This window comes from Monodon monoceros, unplaced genomic scaffold (assembly GCF_005190385.1).
Source record: "Monodon monoceros isolate NGI ecotype Baffin Bay Population unplaced genomic scaffold, NGI_Narwhal_1 Super_Scaffold_17, whole genome shotgun sequence".
Classification (NCBI taxonomy): Eukaryota; Metazoa; Chordata; class Mammalia; order Artiodactyla; family Monodontidae; genus Monodon; species Monodon monoceros.
Window position 1 is genome coordinate 11,442,739 of NW_021703773.1, and position 25,692 is coordinate 11,468,430.

At 39.0% G+C, this 25,692-nt stretch overlaps 1 protein-coding gene and 1 non-coding gene across 3 annotated transcripts in view; one reads left to right on the top strand and one right to left on the bottom strand.

Annotated features, from left to right (window-relative positions):
• Positions 1–25,692, bottom strand: part of UBXN8 (UBX domain protein 8) — a 27,714-nt gene continuing 2,022 nt past the window's right edge. The window contains exons 2-8 of one of the 2 annotated variants that reach the window (XM_029226649.1): positions 24,086–24,208; positions 22,421–22,491; positions 15,743–15,865; positions 13,539–13,676; positions 12,050–12,091; positions 5,246–5,320; positions 1,815–2,395 (exon numbers count right to left, since the gene is read on the bottom strand). In XM_029226649.1, the coding sequence (XP_029082482.1) occupies positions 2,228–2,395; positions 5,246–5,320; positions 12,050–12,091; positions 13,539–13,676; positions 15,743–15,865; positions 22,421–22,491; positions 24,086–24,208 (740 nt within the window). In that variant the 3' untranslated portion in view covers positions 1,815–2,227. Of the gene's footprint in view, positions 2,396–5,245; positions 5,321–12,049; positions 12,092–13,538; positions 13,677–15,742; positions 15,866–22,420; positions 22,492–24,085; positions 24,209–25,692 lie in introns of both variants that reach the window. The other variant, XM_029226650.1, reaches the window with a different exon arrangement.
• LOC114897711 lies at positions 8,277–8,383 on the top strand. Its single transcript, XR_003794240.1, has one exon. It is a non-coding gene; the product is annotated as a U6 spliceosomal RNA (small nuclear RNA).

A 25,692-nucleotide genomic window follows, 5' to 3' on the forward strand; every position in this document is an offset into this window, starting at 1 on the left:
CTTGCCCAGTATAAATGCTGCTCAGACAGCATGATTCCTGCTCAGACAGAAAATGAACAGCACACAGAAGTTACTGGTTGGTGAGCAGTTCTGAAATCCAGCAGGGCAAGTGTTAGAAATTCCTTGACTAGAACTCAGTCCTCCTGCCAGAAAATGACTTTCCAACGGCTCTTGACTTGGCCTTCGGAGGCCTCGGACTCACCTTCCGAGTCATTCTTTTACTGGACAGGTTTACAACCGAGCCAAGCCGTTTTCTCAGCTTGCTTCCCAGCAGAATTTGGGGGGTCCACAGGCCTCTCTTCATTTTCACTTCTCTCTTTCAGTCCAAGCTGGCCAGGTTACCGCTGATGTATTTTTTTAAACTTTGAATCATCTGTGAGTCTTATTCTGAGGCATCACCTTTGATCTGTCTCAGATCTTAACAAGGGATTTTACATTTACACTCTTGGCTTAATCTTTAGACTGTGCTCTAGATTTAATCTTCACTCTGAAGGCATTTAATTTTGCATTATTTGGCATCTTGCAAACCAGTGAGCCTGGTTCCTCTTTAAGTCCCTTCTTTAACTTCTCTCTTTGCTCACACATTTTACTATAAGCAGCAAGAAGAAACCACTGGTATTTTCAATAATCTGGTTGGGAATATATTTAGCTAGATCTCTTAATTCGTTAGCTCCATTGTCCACTTCCCACATAACTGCACAAGCCCCGGTGCTGTTGGCAAGCTTCAGTTCCATGCCACACAGGCCTCTCTCCAGGAGGCTGCCCGCAACACGACTTCTTCCCCCATGTGAGTGACCGGACAGACAGACACCGAGACAGAAGCCACAGTCTTGTATAACCTAATCTCAGAGTGACACACACCATTTCTGTTCACTTTAATTGGCTGCACAGACCAACCCTGGTACAATGAGGGAGAAGAGCACACCAAGATGTGGCAGCCAAGGGGGCAGGGATCAGCGGGGACCACCTCAGAGCCTGCTATCACATTTCCTAAGTAGCGTAATTACTTGGTAATCGGTTTTTCCAAAATGTCTAAAAATATGAGGTCTTTTGTTCTTTTTTTAATCGATGGCACGTAAGCATAGAAATGTCTGGCAGGACCAGCAGAATCGTAATGTCAGTCATGTTTATTTCTGGCTATTGAGATTATGGGTGATTTTATTTTTGTTTCTGTAACTTGGTTTCCCAATGCTTTTATAATTAATTTATAATCAGAATTTTTTTCATCTTTTTCAATGTGGAATATTCCAGAGACAAAAAAAGGTAAAGGTTGAGACAACTTATTATTTTCAAACATTTTGTATGAAGCATTACTAGACACTAGGTATTTCTGAAGGGGAAAAAAGGATATAATCCTTGCTTTTAAGGAATTATATATTTAGGAAGACAAAAACACAGCTATAATACATGTAATAAATTCTACAGAAGAGGAATAAAGGAGCATTAAATAAAGGGCAATACACAGAGGAGCCAACTTAAACTGACTCCTTAAGACAGATGGGAAAGAGAAAGGGCGTGGCTAGAACAAAGAGCCTTTATACCAGCCTTGGAGTTTGGACTTGGCATTACAGTGCGTGGATGCACCATTACAGGAGTATAAGCAGGGAAATGAAATGACCAGATATATTTTAAAAACTCACCTACACTGGTTTCATTGTTTTATCTTTAAAAATACTGATCCACCTGGAATGTTGTAAATGTTACACTTCAGTGCAAGACAAAATGAAATAAACCTCAAACATTAGTTAACATTAGTACATACAATGTTTACTATCAAAAAGAACTTTAAAGCCTTAAAAGAGCTTTGACATGCCTTCAAAGTTTAATTTCTAGAATTACAGCAGAAAAAACATTCCGGCTGATAAGACTTTAAAGAGCTTGGCTGAACTGTGAAATGTTCAATGTGGCAAAACAGACGGAAGAGGCAGAAACTGACAAATGGCATCAGCTAGCAAAAATACAAATGAACGAGCACCTTACTGTATATATTTCTATCTCGTTCTCATTTGGTACACTGTAAGATGGCACACTCCAAAAATTATTATATGCAGAGAGCAGTCCTTTTCTAATCCTTTATGTCCATATATTTCCATGGAGATCAACATTAAAGTGTTTACTGCCTTGAGTGCAATCAAGGTATGGCATGATTTTAATGTGAATCCTTTATTGTCCTGTAAGGTCATGGCATAACTGATTTCATGTAGAACAGGTGGTTCGCATTTCTTAACTAGTTGCTCTCTTCTTTCTCTTCCACGTTGAGTACAGTATCCACAGTTATTCCTACGTCCTGCAGTGACCAGCCTCTCTCCACTTCCAGAGCCCTTCTGGGAAAGGAAGTGGAAAGGCTGTATAGGGATGTGTGGTACCCACTTTTCATCATCCAGTCAAACAAGACCTAAAAGATAAAAAGCTTAGTTATCAAATACTGTACAAAATTGTGTCCCTCTAGATCACCATAATATTTTACGATTCTTTCATTGTTAAACCATGCCCCTAGGAGTCATGAAACAGAACTTTCATACCTTTCAAAGGAACTTTCAAGAGTTTAAAGGAAAAGAGCATGCCATGAATTTTGAGATGTGAATGACCTTTAATACCTGTTGTTTCAGAGAAGGCCTAGGGACTACTGGCACCTACAGACAGCAGAAGCATTTAACAATTAGGAAAGCCCCAACCAAACAGGAATGGAAAGATTATCCAATAAAAAGGTTAAGAACAAAAGGTTAGCATTTGGGAAAAAAGTCATTTAGATTATAATCTAAGCCAACAGTCCACATCGAAATCACCCAGGAACTGTCACAACAGACATGTCCACGTCCCAGAGACTCTGCCTTTTGATAACCCAGTATTCAATGGGCCATCCCTATAAACGTCACATTTCCTTTCATGAAGATTCCCTTAGTAATTGTCCAAATTTCCACTTATTATTGCCTAAAAATAATGCCTGCTAAAGGATGGTTTGTTGCTTTAGGAAGAAAGCTGAATGATAGAATGTTCCCAGGGGATGGTGGTGTATCAATTATAGATAATCCCTGACTTCTACCACCATCCATGTACCTACTGATATTCCATGTAATAAATGTGTACTATGTCATAGAGTGCCATAATTTTCCAATACATGAATATGCCTTCTTTTAACCAATCCTTCCATAAACACTTATACCTTTGACCATTTGTCTTATTTCCAAAGAATAAGTTCTCATAAATGGAATTACTGGGCCAAAAGATGTATTTTAAAATATATACTGATAAATTATCCCACAGAAACAGTGGTCTGACTTACATTCACATGAACAATTAATAAGAATCCCTGTTTTCTGCACACACTGCCCAAAACTGGGTACTATTCTTTTTGATCTTTGACAACTTGATAGGTAGAAAACGGTATCCATTTTAATCTGCATTTTTCTGATTCTAAGTGAGGCCTAACATTCCACTGAGGTTTTTTTTTTTTTGGCTGTGTTTGGTCTTTGTTGCCGCGTGCGGGCTTTCTCTAGTTGTGGTGAGCAGGGGCTACTCTTCGTTGCGATGCACGGGCTTCTCGTTGCAGTAGCTTCTCTTGTTGCGGAGCACAGGCTCTAGCGTGCAAGCTTCAGTAGTTGTGGCTCGTGGGCTCAGTAGTTGTGGCTCATGGGCTCTAGAGCGCAGGCTCAGTAGCTGTGGCACACGGGCTTAGTTGCTCCGCAGCATGTGGGATCTTCCCAGACGAGGGCTCGAACCTGTGTCCCCTGCATTGGCAGGTGGATTCTTAACCACTGCACCACCAGGGAAGCCCACTAAGGTATTTCTTTTCCTTGATTTACATAAGCTCCTTATAGAAAAAAATAACTTTTCCAAATTTTTAACTTGATGAACTTTATAGAATTTAAAAATTTTTATGTAGTCAAATCTGTCAGTATTTTCTATTATGGTTTATAGTATTCTTGACATAGAAGGTTAAATGTAACAGTAAGGATAGAAAATTAGTTAAATAATAACAGAAATTTTTAACACACACATAATATGTTCAAATGCACTTAAAAGTAGAAATACACCCAAATATTAGTAATTGGCTTTGGTGCCAGACTGCAGATTAAAATTTCTTTCTACTTTTCTATATTTTTCAAATTATTGCTAGTGAACACAGTATTGTTTTCAAAAGAAAAAAAGAAGTCTATTAGAACAAAAAGGAACAAGCTTTAAAGAATGACCTGAAAACTACATACAAGCAATGGGGTTTACGTTAATAATCCATCAGGGATAATAAGAACAAAGTTAATACCACCTGCTTCCAAAAGCTTTGAAAGCATCTTACCCACCAAGCTGTGAAAATGTAATTAAAACAAAAAACAAATAAAAAAAAGGAACTGAAAAAAATCTGAATGCAAAAATCACAGTTCAAGAAGGCTCAGCATACCTAATTCTCCAAATTTCTTCCACATAGAGTACATATAAATCCCATTTACCAGGCCTTCCCTGGTGGCCCAGTGGTTAAGGATCTGCCTGCCAATGCAGGAGACACAGGTTCGAGCCCTGGTCCGGGAAGATCCCACATGCTGCGAAGCAACTAAGCCCGTGTGCCACAACTACCGAGCCTGCACTCTAGAGCCCACGAGCCACAACTACTGAGCCCATGCGCCAAAACTACTGAAGCCTGTGCACTCTAGGGCCCATGCTCCACAACAAGGGAAGCCACCGCAATGAGAAGCCCGTGCACCGCAACAAAGAGTAGCCCCTGCTCGCCGCAACTAGAGAAAGCCCGCACACAGCAACGAAGACCCAACACAGCCAAAAAATAAATTTAAAAAGAAAAAAAATCCCATTTATCCTCACCTGATGGGGGTACAGACAACTGATAACACCTCCTCCCTGCATGGGAATAAACTATTGCCAAATTCAACACAAATATTGCTCCAGGGCTTCCCTGGTGGCGCAGTGGTTGAGAATCTGCCTGCTAATGCAGGGGACACGGGTTCGAGCCCTGGTCTGGGAGGATCCCACATGCCATGGAGCAACTAGGCCCGTGAGCCACAACTACTGAGCCTGCGCGTCTGGGGCCTGTGCTCCGCAACAAGAGAGGCCGCGATAGTCAGAGGCCCGCGCACCGCGATGAAAAGTGGCCCCTGCTTGCCACAATTAGAGAAAGCCCTTGCACAGAAATGAAGACCCAACACAGCAAAAATAAATAAATAAATTACTAAACTCCTACCCCCAACATCTTCTTTAAAAAAAAAAAAAAAATTTCTCCAAATATGATTCTCCTCACCTGTGAACTGCAAGACTTAAAAAACCTTCTCCTCAGGACACGCCCACTTGGACATCGAAGAGCAACAGTCACGACCTGAGGAATAAAAATGTTCAAATGAGAATTCCAACCACTGCTCTTTGCAATTCCAAAACCACTACTCCTACGAAACACCTGTACACAGTTCTAAGAGCTCACAAGAAGTTTTGTAGGAATTTAGCTCTGAGAGTTGTACACAAAAATTAAGGTCCAGATAAAATTCACCCTAAACACAGAAATAATTCTTCTAAACCTGAAAAACATCTTCCCACTGATTGAGGAGACCAGTGACAGAGCCTTCCAGAGAGGACACCGAGATGCAAGGCTTCTGTCTGCCAGACAACATCAAGACTGCAGCCGGGCTCTGAAAGTGACCTACCAAACCAAGAAGATCCAGGGACACCTCAGAGTCTGCAGACAAGACAAACACTAGACTGGAAGGAAACAAAAAACTACCCTTTTCACTCCAACACTGTAGGCTGTGCTCCATGCCTACATCATGTGCGCAAATGAGAGACAAGCCTGGAGCCGGTCCTGGTTGCTGGGGCTGCAGGAGACCCTCCTCCTGGGAGCAGCTTTGTCCGTTTTACATGTTGAGTTTCCCCACCATCTTTCCTCTGATAAAAGAGTTAAACAGCTAAAAAGAGCCTGCAACGTGCTAGTATATTAAAGGACACTCTAAGAAGAAAAGAGTGAGAGGGACCAAGAGATTATCACACTAAGTGGAGTGAGAAAGACAAATACCATATGATATCACTTGTATGTGGAATCTAAGTATGATACAAATGAACTTATAAAATAGAAACAGACTACAGACATAGAAAACAAACTTTATGGTTACCAAAAGGGAAAGCAGGTAAGGGGAGGGATAAATTAGGAGTTTGGGATTAGCAGATACAAACTACTCTATATAAAAGAGATAAACAACAAGGTCCTACTGTATAGCACAGGGAACTCTATTCAATATCCTGTGATAGGGCTTCCCTGGTGGCGCAGTGGTTAAGAATATGCCTGCCAATGCAGGGGACACGGGTTCGATCCCTGGTCCAGGAAGATCCCACATGCCGCAGAGCAGCTGCTGAGCCTGCGCTCTAGAGCCTGCAAGCCACAACTGCTGAAACTCACACGCCTGGAGCCCATGCTACGCAACAAGAGAAGCTGCTGCAATGAGAAGCCTGTGTACCGCAGCGAAGAGTAACCCCCGCTTGCTGCAAATAGAGAAAGCCCACGCCCAGCAACAAAGATCCAACTCAGCCAAAAATAAATAAATAAAGCCAGAAAAAAAAAAAATCCTGTGATAAACCATACGGAAAATATGAAAAAGAATACGTGTATATATGTATAACCGACTGACTTTCCTGTACACCAGAAACTAACACAACACTGTAAATCAACTATACTTCAACTTAAAAACAAGAAAAGATGACGATTTAGTTATTAATTCTGATGTTCGTTATTTACTGTTAGGAAACCCTTTACTATGGTCAACATTATCCCAACTGTCCTGGGAGTTCTGTTGGCAGCACAGTTTGCAGAAATGGTGGTGTTATAGCAGCACCCGCCACCCTTCAGGAAAGCCATGTTAGAAAATATTTCTATTCAAGTAGGTAAGGTGTTTGACTCATACCCAAATCAGTGCAATCTTTAGCTCTGTCACTACTTCTACTAAAGAAAATTTTATAATAAAACAAAGAAATCACAAACTAACAATCACTGATTAAAAGCCAATTATGTTTATTTTTAGAAACAATAAAACTTAACTTTTACAGTGAGGTTTTGTTCAAACTTTAATGCTCTGATAGGATACTTAAAGCCAAATGCTTTAAGAAAAACTAAGGTTAAAATACAGTGAGTCAGGACTTCCCTGGTGGCACAGTGGTTGAGAGTCTGCCTGCCGATGCAGGGGACACGGGTTCGTGCCCCGGTCCGGGAGGATCCCACGTGCCGTGGAGCGGCTGGGCCCGTGGGCCATGGCCGCTGGGCCTGTGCGTCCAGAGCCTGTGCTCCGCAACGGGAGAGGCCACGGCAGTGAAGAGGCCACAGCAGTGAGAGGCCCACATACCACAAAAAAAAAAAAAAAATTTTTTTTAAATTAAAAAAAAATACAGTGAGTTAACATTTTCTATTATGATTAAATACTTAAGAGAAATGAACTATCGTTGTTTGAAACCCAGCTACTGTTCTGTTATTACAATTACTGTGAAAGGTGGGTGTCCAATTTCTCCTAAGATTACTGACAGTCTAGTGGACTGGCCTATGAATGGGTAAAAGGCCTGGGCACAGTGTAAATTGGAAAGTAAATCACTGTCCCAAATACAGATTATTAAATGAAATCTAAATGAAAAGTAGCAGCAATAATTAAAATGTAGTTCCCTTTAGAATGAAATAAGATAGCATACAATAATGAAAATAGTTGCTATGGTATTATGGTAACAATATGATGATTTACAAAACTATTTTCCAATTATCTTAAATTCTATACTTATTGTCTTTTCAATTTAAAAGTAGAAGAGTAACATATGGTAACTATTCCATTGTGAATTCTAGACTACCATGAGTTAATTCTCCCTCTCATTTAAAAAAATCTTACTGTATTATTTTAGAACTCTATGGATAGTTGTAATACGAAATACATAACAGGCACTTAAAAAAATCAGGGTATAATGCTTAAGAATTGCATTATGTTTCAGATTCCCCACTCCCTTATCAGAAATTCATGTTAGTTATTAGTTCACTCATCTATTAGTCTGCTCCTAAGTCCAAGCAGGCTTCCACTATAACAGGAATTTTCTCATATGGCTCATTATTATAGAGCCACAGCTACTACATATACAGAAACACACACACACACACACACACACACACACACACACACACAGAGTGAAAACTTCATTCTGTTCTGATAACCTTTAAAATGAATGTTAGTCCCTTCCCGAGCAACAAAGAATTATAAAGATGTCCCTCACAGCCACTATGGAGAACATTATGGAGGCTCCTTAAAAAACTAAAAATAGTGCCCGCTTCGGCAGCACATATACTAAAATTGGAACAATACAGAGAAGATAAGCATGGCCCCTGCGCAAGGATGACACGCAAATTCATGAAGCGTTCCATATTTTAAAAAAACCTAAAAATAGAATTACCATATGACCCAGCATCCCACTACTGGGCATACACCCACAGAAAACCGTAATTCAAAGAGTCACATGCACCCCAGTGTTCATTGCAGCACTATTTACAATAGCCAGGTCATGAAGCAACCTAAACGCCCATGGACAGACGAATGGGTAAAGAAGATGTGGTACATATACACAGTGGAATAGTACTTAGCCATAAAAAGGAAAGAGATTGGGTCACTTGCGGGAACATGGATGCACCTAGAGACTGTCATACGGAGTGAAGTAAGTCAGAAAGAGAAAAATAAATATCGTATAATATCACTTATATGTGAAATCTAGAAAAATGGTACAGATGAACTGGTTTGCAAGGCAGAGATAGAGACACAGAGAACAAACGTATGGACACCAAGGGGGGAAAGTGGCAGGGGGTGGGGATGGTGGTGTGATGAATTGGGAGATTGGGATTGACATGTATACAATGATGTGTATAAAATAGGTAACTAATAAGAACCTGCTGTATAAAAAAATAAAATTCATATATTAAAAAAAAAGATGTCTCTCAATGGCCTATACGGGAAAAGAATCTAAAAAAAGAGTAGATATATGTATAACTGATTCACTTTGCTGTACACCTGAAACTAACACAACATTGTAAATCAACTATACTCCAATAGAAATTAAAAAAAAAAAATGTCCCTCTATTCTGTGGGTGACACCACACATTTAATGGGCCTAACTAATAAGGAAATAGAGAATTTCTTGAAAATTATAACCTCCAGTATTCCTAAAAGTGAAATTATTCTTTTACATATGGACTCATGAAATAGTTGTGTAGCTTGAGGATTAAAATATATTAGTTATGATGGGGCAAGCTTTTTTTTTTTTTTTTTTTTTGCGGTACGCGGGCCTCTCACTGCTGTCGCCTCTCCCGTTGCGGAGCACAGGCTCCGGACGCGCAGGCTCAGCAGCTATGGTTCACGGGCCCAGCCACTCCACGGCATGTGGGATCCTCCCGGACCAGGGCACGAACCCACGTCCCCTGCATTGGCAGGTGGACCATCAACCACTGCGCCACCAGGGAAGCCCCAGGGCAAGCTTTATGTATGATGATATATCATGATTATGATACCAGAGCAAAGTTGCAAAGTTGGCCAAATACAAAATGGTACTTTGCAGAAATCCAGAAACAATATGACTACATGCCTTACAAACATCCTAAAATCTTGGGTAACTGTGGCAAAGCACTTATTGCCTACTCCAAGTGTGCCTTTTTAACTTTGAAAACACTTCTTTAGGGTGATAGGGTGAAGGATGGGTTAGAAAGGTACACTCCCTAAAACTAGAATGCTTTCTTTTTCTTGTTTTTAACTTTGATGATGACGATGACACTCCACACTTAAGGTCTACTTTCACTATTAGGAAACAGTCAACCACAAGGGAGGGGAAAAGCCAGGCAGATGTCCAGAGGGACCAGGCTAACTGCCCAGAAACAGGTCATTAGATCAAGAGTAGGATAACAAGGTCAATGAGAACAGGAGCGTTATTGAAAGAGGGACTGGGACACCGAGACTCATCCAAGGAGGTAAAACTAATGGCTGGTGAATGGTTAGCGGGAATTAGGAATTTATGCTTTGAATTCTTAGAAATCTGAGCAGTAGCAGCTGCACAGGTGGAAAATGCCTTGCCCAATGATGATTCTAAGAGAATCAAAATCTTCCAATACTTATTTGCTTTTCTTGATTAGTGTAGAATACACTGTAAAAGTATCAACCAGTATCAGCTATATATAAGCAGCACTCTTCATAAAGCTTCATTACATAATATAAAGTTGCTTGTACCTCATTAATACTATATATATATATATATATATACACAGTACATTTAACTATATATATACTATATATACGGTGCATACATTTAACATGTGATTTTCAGGTAACAATTATTTACCTTAATTTTGTTGACTTTATTAACCAAAAAAAGAGCAAAGAGGACCAAAAATCAGAGCAGAGCCAGAGGAAGAGCAAACAGGAGCAGGGAGAAGAAAATAGGGATAGTACTGCTCATAGCAAAAATAAAGGAAAAGTTCTGGCATGGCCAGAGGGCCAGGGCTCTCCCAGCAGGGACCTTGGAAACTCCTGCCTATGGCTTCAGCTTCAAGTGAGGAGACGGGAGGAGATCTCATTTAGGTTCATTCCAGCTCTAAAATTCCATTACTCTGACATACACTTTACTAAGTGTAGCACAAAATGTCATCTACCCAGTATGGGAAAAGGGTAGAAAAGAAACAAAGTGGAATAACTATGAATAACTCTTATAAAGAGGAGAGCAACATCAAATGCCTCTGGGTGGAGGTCTCTTGAGGTCTCCTAAAAGGGCACAGACCTGAGATTCTGAAGAACAACACTGTCCTTCTACCTATAATCACAAAAAGGTACAATTTCAAAGGATTCACCAACAATCTGATGTCTATCATCACCTTTGGTGACAGACTCCTGTAGGAGTAACATCATGTGCTTTGAAGCCCCAGTAACTTCTTAAAAGGTGTTCCCTGTCAACCTGAGCTGTACTTAATCACTCCTGTATTGTAAGTGTTTATTATGGATACCAACCCAGAGCTTAAGGAGAGGTGAGGGTGCAGGAGGCTCAGGACAAACATGTCATGGGTATGGATTTGATGGGTGTAACAGGGAGGAATTAGACGTTTGGTTTTTCCTTAAATTGAGTTTCTCCCGGGGACTGTGATTCTCCTGAGGATTGATCGCACACTTCATTGTCTCTAATTCTGTATGACTTTCAGATTTTCCTCAGACATCCAAAATACTAAACTTAAATGTTGCAAATGTGTTGACAAAAAAGAGACCCTCCTATGGCTTTCATGGCTGCCTCAAAAATGGTTTTCAGGGAGTGTAACAGTTGCTGAGCCTCAGGAAATGGAAAACCATCCAGCTCTCCTTTGCCTAAGCCACTTCGTGGTTTTAAGGACACATGTTCCCGTACATTAGAGACTGTCTGAAACTGAGCTGGGCAACCGCAGGAAGGCAGCATAGATTATGACAAAGTTGGGCAGAGGGCAGCTCAGTGCAGGGGGCGGGGCTCAGTCCAACCCCGCTGTGCAAACACCAAACCAGCCTTCAATTCTAACACCTACAAAGTAGCTGCATTCTTCATTTTCTCTTTACGGGGAAAACTACAATTTGAAGTCATCTGCCTATTTTGATTCTGTTTTAATAGGTAACTCATTTGCTGACCTAAAGTTTTGGAAAAGCCCAAGTATCCTATCTCTGCCTGATGAAGTGGGAGGGCTTTGAAACACAAGCTCGGCAGACAGCAGGCTTCCAAAATAGGACTCGCGATGAGGAGTTTGATATTATCCCATATTCAAAACAAGATCTAATCATAGTGCAATCACATAAGCACTGTGCTGTCTCTCCTCTCTAAACCCAAGTTTATTTATTTATTTTTTGGCCACACCTCACGGCCTGTGGGAACTTAGTTCCCCGATCAGGGATCAAACCCAGGCCTCAGCAGTGAAAGTGCCGAGTCCTAACCACTGGACCACCAGGGAATTCCCATCTAAACCCAAATTTAGATAAAATGTACTTACTTGATATTAAAGAAAATAGAAAATATATTTAATTTTCAAAGAGAAAAAAAATAAGCTTACTTCTTCAGCTATTTCAGGAGGCTCCTCAGGTAAATCAAGAACCTAAAAAAAGGTAAGTATTTAGTAACAGGAATGTAAACAGTTTGAAGAAGAAAAAAATAACCTCAACATGAAGAGTTCCTTTCGATATAGTGTTTGGACATATCGTTAATGAAATATTTTCTTTTAATATATATTTATAAAACATTTACAGTGAGAATGAGACTCACTTAATGAACATTTTTGGATAAGCAACTTTGTGCTAACAGTAGATCATAAAAGCAGGATTTGAGACGATAGCTACCAATCTATACACATTTAAAGAACTCCGTGTTTATGATGTTCCAAGACATTAGACAAAAATGTACTATTTACAGAAACAGAGGGTAAATATTAATTAAGTTCAATAAGACCCCCAAATTATTTTGGTTCATACATATACACAGTAAGATGAGTGCATATTTATTTTTCTTCACCAGCATCTTCTAGGGGACTGGATAACCACCATTCACTTCGGTTGCTTTCATGATTTACTCATGTTTCCCTATTTCTGTTAATCTATTAAAAAAACAGATGTACGGACCATTTTCTCTCATTAAAACACTTGTTATGAACAATTTCACCTCCCCTCCAGGGATGCTTTTTATTTTTTAATACCACAGATTCCATGTTTTATAACATTTTGTCTAACAAACATTAACTGCATTTATTAAATAAACCATTTGTTTTTCTTTGGTATAAAAAGCATATGTGACGGTCAACCGAAGGTTACCATCAGCATGAGATAATCTGTGCTATTAACAAAAAGCAAAGAATCTTGAAATTTTAATTAGTCCTATGGACTAAATGTTAGACATAGTTCAATGATCTGATTCTTACTCTCAAGCTCCATGAAGGGACCAGGAAACCTCAGACTGAAAAGCAATATGTTAGAAACTACTTTTAGGGACTGGATAGCCTACTAGCTTTCCCTAAGACTCAATAAAAACAGACTTATTTCAACCTTAACCAGCTCCAAATCATAGTCAACCTAGGGATTAAAGATTTGAGGGAAAAAAAAGGACTGATAAACCTGGGCATCATTCCAAAGTGAACAGTTGCTAACTCATTCCCTAGAAGGGCCGCTGAGAACAGTGCTACACTCATGTTAATAATATTAGCCACTCACTAAATATGACTTCATTGTGTCTTACCTACCCATAGGAATATTTCCCTTAGTAAACATAATACTTTTCATTTCTATATAATTTAATTACTTCCTCAAAGAGAACTATTTTCTAAATTTATCACCATTTAGCTTCCTAGATTCCTTCTAAAGTTTGGCTCAGAACATTAATATTAAACAGGAAAAGTGATTCTTAATGAAGCTGAAGCTTAATGAATCCAGATGGAGACACCATCTGGATTAAAAGCCAGTCCTAATCTTCCCTCGGTATAACACTTTCACCCACAGAACAATACTCTTACTGCACGCGGATACAGCTCAGTGAGCAGGCATTAAGTAATGAACCTCCTTCTGCGTGGGCTGTTCAGCGGGTGGTGAAACTTTGGTTACAGGCTTAGGCAAGTTCCGTCTCTTTGCTGCTTCTCTGTTTGATGTTTCAGAAGATGTTCGACTCTCACGTTCAAGCACCAAATCTTCATGACCCTGGTCAAAAACAAGACAAGTTCTAAAGAGATGCTCTCTATCGACTTTATTCTATTCACAATAGTTATTTCTTTTACCCTGATGGCATTTCAGTAAAAAATATATAATTAAGTCATTATTAGACCCAGAAATTTAAAGCATTATCTCCTTAGACCAAAAACACATGGAACTTAACTAACATCTCATAGAAACCACCCTGATCCAGCTCTGGGGCTCCCTCTGATAGTACAAGGCTGAGAGGGACTGTTCCATTTTAATTGACCCCTAAGTTTTTCAGTAAGAAGAAAGAAGAAAACCTGAATATCCTTTCCTCCCTGCAGTAAAGGAAGCAAAGCAGTGCAAGAGACTGTGTCTTTAAAAGGCTGTGAAAATAGAACATGTGTGTAAAAACACAGGTCTATGCACGTGACCAGGCAATACTTCCATAGCTGCGTGTGGCCCTAGTATCTTGTTATATATAAATATATTTTAGCTCTCAAATTCAAACTTTGATCTTCCATTTGAATTAATCACTTTAGGAGGGATAGGATTTTATTCCAGAAATCTTAAAGATTACTTTTTATTATCTATTAAAACCTTTTCCTTAGCAAGATAATTCACTTAAATGTCAAAGTCTCAAATATATACTTATTAGTTCAATAATGCCTTTCTTCTATATGTACTGACCTTTGAAAAGTTCTCTTTATCAAACTAAAAATGGGCACCATTTTGGTGGGCTGTTTACCCCATTCCTTTATCCTAAGAGAATTTGTTGGAAGGAGCATGGGGCATGGGAGTCAAGAGATACTGATACTAGGGCTTCCCTGGTGGCGCAGTGGTTGAGAGTCTGCCTGCCGGTGCAGGGGACACGGGTTCGTGCCCCGGTCCGGGAAGATCCCACATGCCGCGGAGCGGCTGGGCCCGTGAGCCACGGCCGCTGAGCCTGCGCGTCCGGAGCCTGTGCTCCGCAACGGGAGAGGCCACAGCAGTGAGAGGCCCGCGTACCGCCAAAAAAAAAAAAAAAAAAAAAAGAGAGAGATTGATCCTGAACAATTAACTGGCCAAACTTAAGCCGCCTCACTGCAAAACTAGGGGCTGGATCAACAATGGGTACACTTTCCTTCCTAGAGTCTCAGGTCATAACACCAACAGTCTACTCGCTCCCTGACTTTCTTTTGTCTCCATTAATTAGGTTAAAATATATACTAGTAGTACCATGGAGACATAGCCTAAAAGCAAGGGGCAGAATGACTAATTCACACCGTGACCATTTCAGAAAGAAACGTGGCAGGCTAAGGTCACGCTGTCAACGTCTAACATACAAAACTAACAGAAGACAAATGCAACTCAGAAGTGAAGTCACTACATAGAGTAGTTGCATTTTATGTTGCCGTCTTTCACATTAATTTTATTACCCACGCTTGATGTTTTATGACGTATTTACCATTATGAAATGAACACAAACACTCTGCTTCACTGTCAGAATCCTGCTTACCTCTACTGGATCATTTTCTTTACAAAATGGTGAAAGGTGCAGTATAAACAGAAAGCAAAACAAAACAAACAAAAATGTCTTTGGGACAGAAAGGATCTTACACAAAAAGTCTGCGGCCAGTTCTAAAACTGAATTCCTTTATGAATAGCCTTTTTTTCTCTGTAAGAAAACTTAACATTGTAAACATCCATTAGCAAATGACAAAATTCATACTCAATGCCAAAGGAAAAAAGAGTCAAAGGTCAATTTGGCTTTAAAAAAACAAAGCTAAACATGATGAATATTATGAGAGCTTATAATACCTTAGAGATCTGAATTCCCTCAAATGAAAGATGTGATTTGGTCAACAGTCTTCTCAAAGACTGCCTTCTGTTAGAGCTTTTCGAGGATCTAAGTTATATACTCTTTAGACATCAAAAACCACTTAAACACATGTGACATACTAATATGCTAAATAAAAACTGATATACAATCATTATAAATAAAGACTCCTAAAAATAGACTGGACTAATCACTTGTAATTTTTTAAAAATCAATACATGCTAAAGAAAACATAAGCAGTAGCAGAATTCAAAATATAATATTTTCTAACCCCAAGTTTATGACCATTGCTTAACTTCCAGGTTTCACCCGTCATATGATAAAAGCGTTCTTCCAGCTTTTTCAATTTCATTTCCTGGTGTGGTTTTAGAACATTCTCTATGTATCTGCTGGCCTGTTCCAAAAAACATAAATTAGGTGGTGTTACTATACATTAACATTCCTAAGATCTTATTTACATTGTCTATAATGTTGTAAATAAGAACCAAGTAAGAAACGGTGTTTTCACACTAATTCAATTTTGCCAAAAAAGCAACATCCTCCACTTCTGCATCACTCTCTAAAAATCTGCATTCGTGTTTAATGCAAATAAAAACAAATGTTCTACACTTCTGCTTGTATGGCAGTGTACCTATATATCCTTTAATGTGTTTTCAATGCAACAAAAAATTTACGAGGGGCTGGAATACAAAGATGTAGAGGACAAGGCCTTTGACTTCCAGGAACTTAAACCCAAAGCTGTTTGCTCACGGCATGATGCCTAAGGCATGAACTGGTTTGGAAGAGCATTAATTAAATGTTGCTCGATCATGGTAAAGTAGAAAATATTTTTAGACTCAAAAGACATGGAGATTCTGGTTTTAAGATGACAGAGTGAAATTATTTCTGCCTCCCCTGCCTCTTGAAAAATCACCCCAAAACAACCAAGGGAACAAGAAACAGAAACCCTAATTCCATCACCAATGAAAAACAGAGAAACACTATAACCCCCAAACCACTATATGTAAGGACAGATAGAGGAATGATAACTGATCTGAGTGATAAAACTGCAACCTAGGTGCTTGCAAAGGATGACAGCAACAGGAAGCCAGCCGTGCACGCCACAGACTGGAACAGCTCAGGAAGAGAGACACCAGGTTCCCTGGCGGGGACACAGGTTGAGGGGCAGAGCTAATATTGGGGGTGTCGGAGGAAACCATGCATCAGCCAAGTGCTACCAACCTGAGTTCTGGGACTCTAATCAACAGAGTTGGTAAGAAGCCAGATGAGAAATTCAGGCAACGTTTTACTGGGACTCCTGCTGCAGCACCTGGGAGCGGGAACAAGTAGCAGGTTCCCTTGCTCACTCCCTGGGGCAGGGGGGTGAGCTGGTCCCTTAAATAGGGTGAGGGGAGGCCTGGAGGGGCGCTTAGGTGGCCTGCCCACCCCCATGGTGGTACTGTGTGCAGGGGTCACGAGCAGTACCCTGCTTCTGCTCCTGGCACCTCAGGAGAGGCAGTTGGATTTTGGCCTTTTTGTATCTTATTGTTCATAATTTGTCTCACTGCACAGGCATGCTGTTATTTTTAGTCCCTTATAGTTTCTTTGGATTCTGTTGCTTTGTCCAGGGGCAAGAACTGCAGTAAAGGGTCCCAGGTCCCAGCCTGTCTCACAATGAGTTTGTACTGAACCAAGGATTAGGACTATTCCAATTCCTTGCATCTGAGTTTCTTAGAGAAAAGGGGGGAAAATTATAAAAGAGTTATTGGACCCCCAGACCCACTACTCTACCACACATCCAGGCATGAAGGTTTATTCTCTGGGAATATGAACCAGAAAGGCTGCTGAGTCACAGATCCAGGCCTAGTGGAGGGCAGGAATGCAAACTAAAACAGAAAGAGCACATGAAAATGCTCCCACTGGAAGGTGACACTCCCCAGCCCTTCCCAACTTGACTCAGATTGCTGGCAGCCAGGCCTTAACAGCGCCCCCCCCGCCCCCCCCCACCCCCACCCAACCTGGGAGAATGGAGATGCATTGTCTAGAGGAGGTGAATTGCAAAAGAGAAACCCGGAGATACTGACAAAGCTAACTTACTCCTCAGTAACCCTACAGTTAAATTGGTGTCTACCCTATATCGGCAGACAACCCATCAAGCTTTGCTCCCATACACAGAAATTCCAATTAGCTTGATTTTCCTTTTTCTTTGAAGTAAAACACAAAGTTTGATGAAATTTTACAAATACTGACACCATCAGTTAGCTTTTAGTGTACGATTCTTAAACTGAAAGGACGGAGCCAAGAATTACCAGATGATTAAGGAAAGCCTCCGACGCGAAAAATGGAGACTAGAACTAACAAACAGAAAAACGGAACCTGAAAAACCACACTGGAATTTTGAGGCTAATGGTGCAATACTTCAGAATTCTGATGATTTTCAACCTGTAATTCTATACCAAATCAAACTATCAATAATGTGTCTGAGGAGAAAAGTCACCTTTTTAGAATCCAAAGACTCAAAAATGTTAGCATCACCAGGCACATGTCTGCCCAGGCTGGGCACTTCACCATGTACACAGATACACTGTGAGATACTGATTTATTAGTTTCCCTTTGTCCAAAGAGAGAAGACAGAGGGTTAAAGTTTTTAGACTTTTGCCAAACAGAAGAATCCCAACTTTTTTTTTTTTTGAACCCTCAGGAATTACAGATGCCAATTAGTATATAATTGGCATATAGATGGAATTATAGTTAACTAATCCATCTCACATGCAAATCTTTAAAAATGAATAGTAACTTCCACAGGAAATAACATTAAACATTAGAAGCTCAAATATTTACGAGAGAACTTCTTACAAAAGATCTGGCAAGGACACTTTCCTTGCTACTGAATTCAGATCAGGGTAGTTACAAATATATTGAACAGTAACTACTCCCACCCCCTAACAAATATATAGGCTTTTACTCTTGGGATCTTCTTTCAGCCTTCACTTGTTTACTTAAAAAAGGAATAATCTGCTCACCAGAAAAACAAGTGGTAGATGTCAAAATTTTAATGCCTTTGTACCTAGGCCTTTGTAAAGGGTTTGTGTTTTTAATATTTAGGTAAAAGTCCACGATGAGTCTCCTCTTTTACAAAGGTCAATCATCAATCTGGCAACTGCCCAAATGCTACCTGACATGTCAAGGTCACGAAAATAACTGTTAGATAATCATCCATGGTAAATGCAATTCCTAGCTAGCAAAACCAAACTTGGATGGGATGTAGCAAAAGCGGTGCTCAGAGGTAAAGTTACAGCTGTAAATATCTAATTAAAGAAGAAGAAAAGATATCAAATCATTAACTTTACACCTTAAAAATCTTGAAAAAGAACAAATTAAACCCAAAGCTAGCACACAGCAGCAAATAATAAGGAAGAGATAAACAGAGAATAGAATAGAAAAACAACAGAACCAATGAAACCAAAAATTGTTTCTTTAAAATGATCAACAAATTCCAGAAAACTTTAACTTGACTAAGAGAAGACAACTAAAATCAGAAATGAATGTGGGGAAATTACTATCAACCTTACAGCAATAAAAAGGATTATAAAGATGTACAATTGTATGCCATCAAATTAGATAACCAAGATGAAATGGACAAATTCTGAGAAACACACAATTACCTAAACTAACTGACTCAATATGAAATAGGAACTCTCAACAGACCTAACATAAGACTGTGTCAGTAGTTAAAAACCTCCCAACAGGGGCTTCCCTGGTGGCGCAGTGGTTGAGAGTCCACCTGCCGATGCAGGGGACATGAGTTCATGCCCCGGTCCGGGAAGATCCCACATGCCGTGGAGCAGCTGGACCCATGAGCCATGGCTGCTGAGCCTGCGCGTCCGGAGCCTCTGCTCCGCAACGGGAGAGACCACAGCAGTGAGAGGCCCGCATACCGCAAAAAAAAAAACCTCCCAACAAAGAAAAGTCCAGGACCAGATGATTTCACCACTAAATTCTATAAAACCTTTAAAGAAGAATTAGCACCAATCCTTCTCAAACTCTTCCAAAAAACAGACGAGGTGAGAACAGTTCCTAACTCATTCCATGAGGTCAACATTATCCTGATACCAAAGCAAGGCAAAGACACTACAAGAAAATTAAAGACCAATATCCCTTATGAATACAGATGCAAAAATCCTAAACAAAATACTAGCAAACTGATCCAACAGCTTATTGAAAGGAGTATATACCAATGCCAAGTGTAATTTATCTCAAAAATGCAAGAGAGTTTGACATAAGAAAATCAATTAATGTAATACATATTAATAAAACAAAGTGGGGAAAAAACCACATGATCACCTGAATTGATGAAGAAAAAGCGTCTGACAAAATTCAACACTCTTTCATGATAAAACTATTTAGAAACAAGGAATAGAAGGGAACTTGCTCAACATAACAAGCATCTAGGAAAAAAAATCCATCGCTAACATCATACTCAATAGTGAAAGATTAAAAGTTTTCTAAGATCAGGAATAAGACAAGGATGCCTACTTTCATCACTACTATTCAACACTGTTTAAAGTTTTAGCCAGAGTGATAAGGCAAGAAAAAGAAATAAATGACATCACTTTTGGAAATGAGGAAGTAAAACTATCCCTATTCTCAAATTATACGAGCTTATACATTAAAAATCCCAAAGAATCCACACACAAAAACCACTAGCACTAATAAAAAATAAGTAAAATTGCTGCACACAAGATCAACACACAAAAATCATTTGTGTTTCTATACACTAGTGATGAAAAATCAAAAAAGAAAATTAAGAAAACAATTGCATTTATAATAGCAACCAAAAGAATAAAATACTTAGGAATAAATTTAGCCAAGAAGGTGAAAGCTATGTACACTGAAAACTACAAAACATTGTTGGAAGAAATTAAAGACAGAAATAAATGGAAAGATATTGCATGGTTATGGATTGCAAGAATTAAGATGCCAATACTCCTCGCAGCAAAGAAGACTTAATATCATTAAAATGTCAGTACTACCCAAAGAAATATCCAGATTTAAGTGCAATCCTTCTCAAAATCCCACAGCCCTTTTTTGCAGAAATGGAAAGGCCAATTCTCAAATTCATATGGAATTGCAACAGGTCTCAACAGCCAAAACAACACTGAAAAAGAAAACCAAAGTGGGATGACTCACATTTCCTGATTTCAAAACTTACTAAAAAACTACAGTAATTAAAATAGTATGGTACTGGCACAAGGATACATATATATATATAAAGCAATGGAATAGAAGTGAGGGCCCAGAAATAAACCCATATATCTACGGCCAATTGATTTTCAACAAGGGTGCCAAGACTATTCAATGGGGAAAGAATAGTTTCTTTAACAAATGCTGTTGGGACAACTAGATATCCACATGAAAAAGAATGAAATTGGACTCTTATCTCACACCATACACAAAAGCTAACTCAAAGTAGGTTAATAACCTAAATATAAAAACTAAAACTATACACTCTTGGAAGAAAATAGAGGGGTAAATTTTCATGACTTTGGATTTGGCAATGGATTCTTAGATATGACACCAAAAGCGTGAGCAACAACAAAAATAATAGATAACTAGACCTCATCAAAACTAAAAACATTTTGGGCTTCCCTGGTGGCGCAGCTGTTGAGAGTCCGCCTGCCGATGCAGGGGACACGGGTTCGTGCCCTGGTCTGGGAAGATCCCACATGCCGCGGAGCGGCTGGGCCCGTGAGCCATGGCCGCTGAGCCTGCGCGTCCGGAGCCTGTGCTCCGCAACGGGAGAGGCCACAACAGTGAGAGGCCCGCGTACCACAAAACAAACAAACAAACAAACAAAAAAAAAACTAAAAACATTTTTGTGCATCAAAGGACAATAACAAAAAAGTGAAAAGCAATCCACAGAATGGGAGATAATACTCACAAATCAGATATCTGATAAGAGTTTAGTATCCAGAATATATAAAGAACTCCTATAATTCAATAACAGAAAGACAAACAACCCAATTTAAAAACAGGCAAAGAACTTAAACAGACATTTCTCCAGAGAAGATATACAAATGTCCAACAAGCACTTGAAAAGGATTTCAACATCATTAGTCAATAGGGAAATGCAAATCAAAACCACAATGTGATACCACTTCGTATGCATTATGATGAGTACTGGAGGGGTGAGGGATGGAAATAATAAATGTTGGTGAGGATGCAGAGAAACTGGGACACTCAGAAACTGCTGGTGGGCATACAAAATGGTATAGCCAGTGTGGAAAATAGTTCAGCAATTCCTCAAAAAGTTAAAATATAGAATTACCATATGAGCTAGCAATCCCATTTCTATGTATATACCCCAAAGAATTGAAAACAGGTATTCAAATACTTGCACAAAAATATTCACAGCAGCACGATTCACAATAGCCAAAAGGTGAAAACAACCTAAATGTCTATCAGTGAATGGATAAACAAATTCTGATCCATCCATACGATGGGATATGACTCAGCCATAAAAAGGAAAGAAGTACTGATATATGCTATATGGATGAACCCCAGAACACATTATGCAAGTGAAAGAAGCCAGACACAAAAGGTCACATGTTATATGATTCCGCTTGTATGAAATATTCAGAATAGATAAACCCATACAAACAGAAAGCAGATTGTTGGTTGCCAGAGGATGGAAGGAGTGGGGAATGGGGAAATAAATGTTTAGTGGGTATGGGGTTTTCTCCTGCGGTGAAGAAAATGTTTTGGAACTAGACAGGGGTAGTGGTTGCACAACACTGTGAATGTTCTAACTGCCACTGAATTATACACTTTAAGATGGTCATGTCATGAGAATTTGACCTCAATAATAAAAAAAATCTGAACACAAACACATAAAGCAACAGACCTAAATTTAAAATGCCCCAGACATTTTTGTATTCTCTTTATATACTCTCTGAAACGTATGCTTTACCTTTTCACCCTGTGCCTCTTGCTGTTTTTTCCTCACAAGTTTTTGCCTTTTCTCATTCTTCTCTTCTTCTTCTAAGACATCAAAACATATAAGTACTTTTTAATTCCCAAGTATCAGTACGTTGAATGTTATTTTCTCTGAAAATCTTCTGTAGATCTTCACATTTTGGGAGAGAAAAGCCTTCAAAAAACAGACTGTATTTTTCAAATAATGAAAATGAGATACACACAGACAGTTGAAACAAGGAAATCTGCAAGAAATTTCTTTCTGTAAGAAAAGGTCTATTCTGAAAACTAAAATTCTCTGACATGTATTGTGTGTTACAGTTTTGGTGAGGAGACTTCAAGAATAATCATGGGGCTTCCCTGGTGGCACAGTGGTTAAGAATCCACCTGCCAATCCAGGGAACACAGTTTCATGCCCTGGTCCGGGAAGATCCCACATGCCACGGAGCAACTAAGCCCATGTACCAGAACTACTGAGCCTGCGCTCTAGAGCCCGCGAGCCACAACTACCGAGCCCGTGCCACAACTACCAAAGTCCGAGCGTCTAGAGCCTGGGCTCCACAACAAGAGAAGCCACCGCAATGAGAAGCCCGCACACTGCAACAAAGAGTAGCCCTGCTCACCACAACTAGAGAAAGCCCGCGTGCAGCAACGAAGACCCAATGCAGCCATAAATAAATAAATAAATAAATAAAATTTAAATAAATAAATAAACAGTAAAACAGAACATAATGCACCAAATTCACTATTGGCAAGCTTCTTTCTAATAGGATATAAGAAAGTAGACATCAGTTTCAGGATTCATCTGTTCTGAGGTGAACTACAATATTGTTTTTTGTTTTGTTTTGTTTTTTTAATAAATTTATTTACTTATTTATTTTTGGCTGTGTTGGGTCTTCGTTGCTGCATGCAGACTTTCTCTAGTTGCAGTGAGTGGGGGCTACTCTTTGTTGCGGTGCATGGGCTCTAGGCACGCGGGCTCAGTAGTCGTGGCTCGCGGGCTCTAGAGCGCAGGCTCAGTAGTTGTGGCACACCGGCTTAGTTGCTCCATGGCATGTGAGATCTTCCCGGACCAGGGCTCGAACCCGTGTCCCCTACATTGGCAGGCGGATTCTTAACCAATGCGCCACCGGGGAAGTCACTACGATATTTTTTTAAAAGGCTTCTAACGCAACTTTTACTTACCACAAAACAAAACAAAAATAAGAACAAGCATGGTTTCCTAAAATTAAGAGCACTTAACTATACATACGATATAAGTGCGTAAATAAAAACTGCCAGAATGGAATGAAAAATAAATTATCTTTAACTCTTAATCTTAACGATAGATATATTTACCATTTGTAGAACAGTTTACAAGCTGTACGTACCAAACAGCAGTTAAGATGCACAAACACACAGACAATTTAAAATTAGCAAACGTGCAGAAATGCTATAGTTTCAAATGTATATACAAGAAAAAAGTATAATTTCTCATAAAAATATTGGGATTTATAGCCTATCCAAAATTGTAACTAAAGTTGTAATGATTACTCTACCTTGAAATTACACAGCACAATTTAATGGTAAAATGATTCTTATTGTGCAAAGTTCTAGAATAAATAAAGGAAAGAAATTTCGGTAGAAAAGTATAAAAGGGTAGCATAAACAATAAACTTACCTTTCAGATAAACTTGGGAAGATTTAAACGAGTTAACCCATGAGGTAGTCACAGAAATAATTAATGTAAGGAGAGTAAGCAGTAAGAAAATCCGGCCACACAGCAAAATTAGATCTTTGATTCCTTATAAAGGTTAAAAAAAATACAATTAAAATTCAAAACATTTTTCTTGATACTAGGTATTAACACATTAGAAGATCATTTGTATTGGAAAAGTACAGTAAAAGTTAAGGTATGCAACTGTCTTAAGATTTTTCATATAGTCTCCTTTGGGTGCCAAAATTCATAATGACTGTCATTACCAGAGCAAGTTTTCAGAAAATGATTCTAGAACATCTTATGTCTCAGGAATATAAGGAGAATTCGAGTGATTGGCTACATTATAAATATATGACTATCAATAATGCATAAATTCTGGTTTCCCTTCTTCCCAGAGAAGGGAAGAAAATTATCCACATAATTGGGAATTAAATTGTGATGGTATCATCTTATTAAATTCTAGTTCTATTTAAAAATAGTCACTCTCACTGAAACAGCAAATTCTTATTTCTGACAGTTAAATTATGGAACTCTGTACTTCTCTATTTCTCAATATTTATTCTATCATATGTAAATAAAATTACTAGATACATGTTTGCCTAGAAAAAAAGTAAAAAATTTGGTTTTATATTACCTTAAGAACCAAGATGAAAATTAATCAGCAGAAATGTAACAAGTACCTACTTTGTGTAATACAACTTGCCAAATGGTGAGGGAGTGTGGATATAAAGTGGGATGAAAAATGGTTTCTACCCTCCAGGAATGTTTAGTTTTGTTTTATAATTCTCAAAAGTTACCAGACAGACGTACAGAGGAACCATCTTACCAATGTGATGGGGGCTGGCAGTTAGCCAATTAACTGAAAATTAAAGAAGGAATTATATATACAGACTTAATTTTTAACTGAAAACATATATATATATATATATAATCCTTTTTTTAAAAAAAAAGTAGTTTCAAGTTGTTTAGCAAAGTTTTTTTTTTTTTTTTCTTTTGCATTACAGCCCTTCCAACCTTTGCCAGCATTACTACTGATTCAGGTATTGCTCAATATGACACATGATTAAATCTCAGGTAACTGTGGTCATTTCAAAAGCAATTTGACACCTAGAGTATTAGTATTTAGAGAAACTGTTGTGTTATAGGATTTATGTTCCATATATTGCTTTTTGTTCTAGCAAGCAATTTCAAATGTCATATGTGAATACAAAAGAACTAGATTAACGTGTGCACCTCTCAATTAAAAATTTTTAAAAGTAAGTTGAGGTGTTTTGTTTTGCTTTGTTTATACCTATTCTCAAGAGCCCATATGCAGGGCACTTCAAAGGATAACAAACGTGAGGAACCAGCATTAAAGTATTTAGCTTAAGTACAAGTAAAAATGTATCAGCAATGAAGGCTTTTACAGAGTAGAAAAAGACAGGAATCATTTTTCAATACATGTCCAAAAATATAGCCCAGGTGAATGAACACTCCTCTTCCCTTTGGTAATTCAATAGGAGGAGATGGAGGGGAGAAGGGAGAGGAGGAGAGGAGGGGAGGAGGGGAGGAAAGGGAGGAGGGGGAAG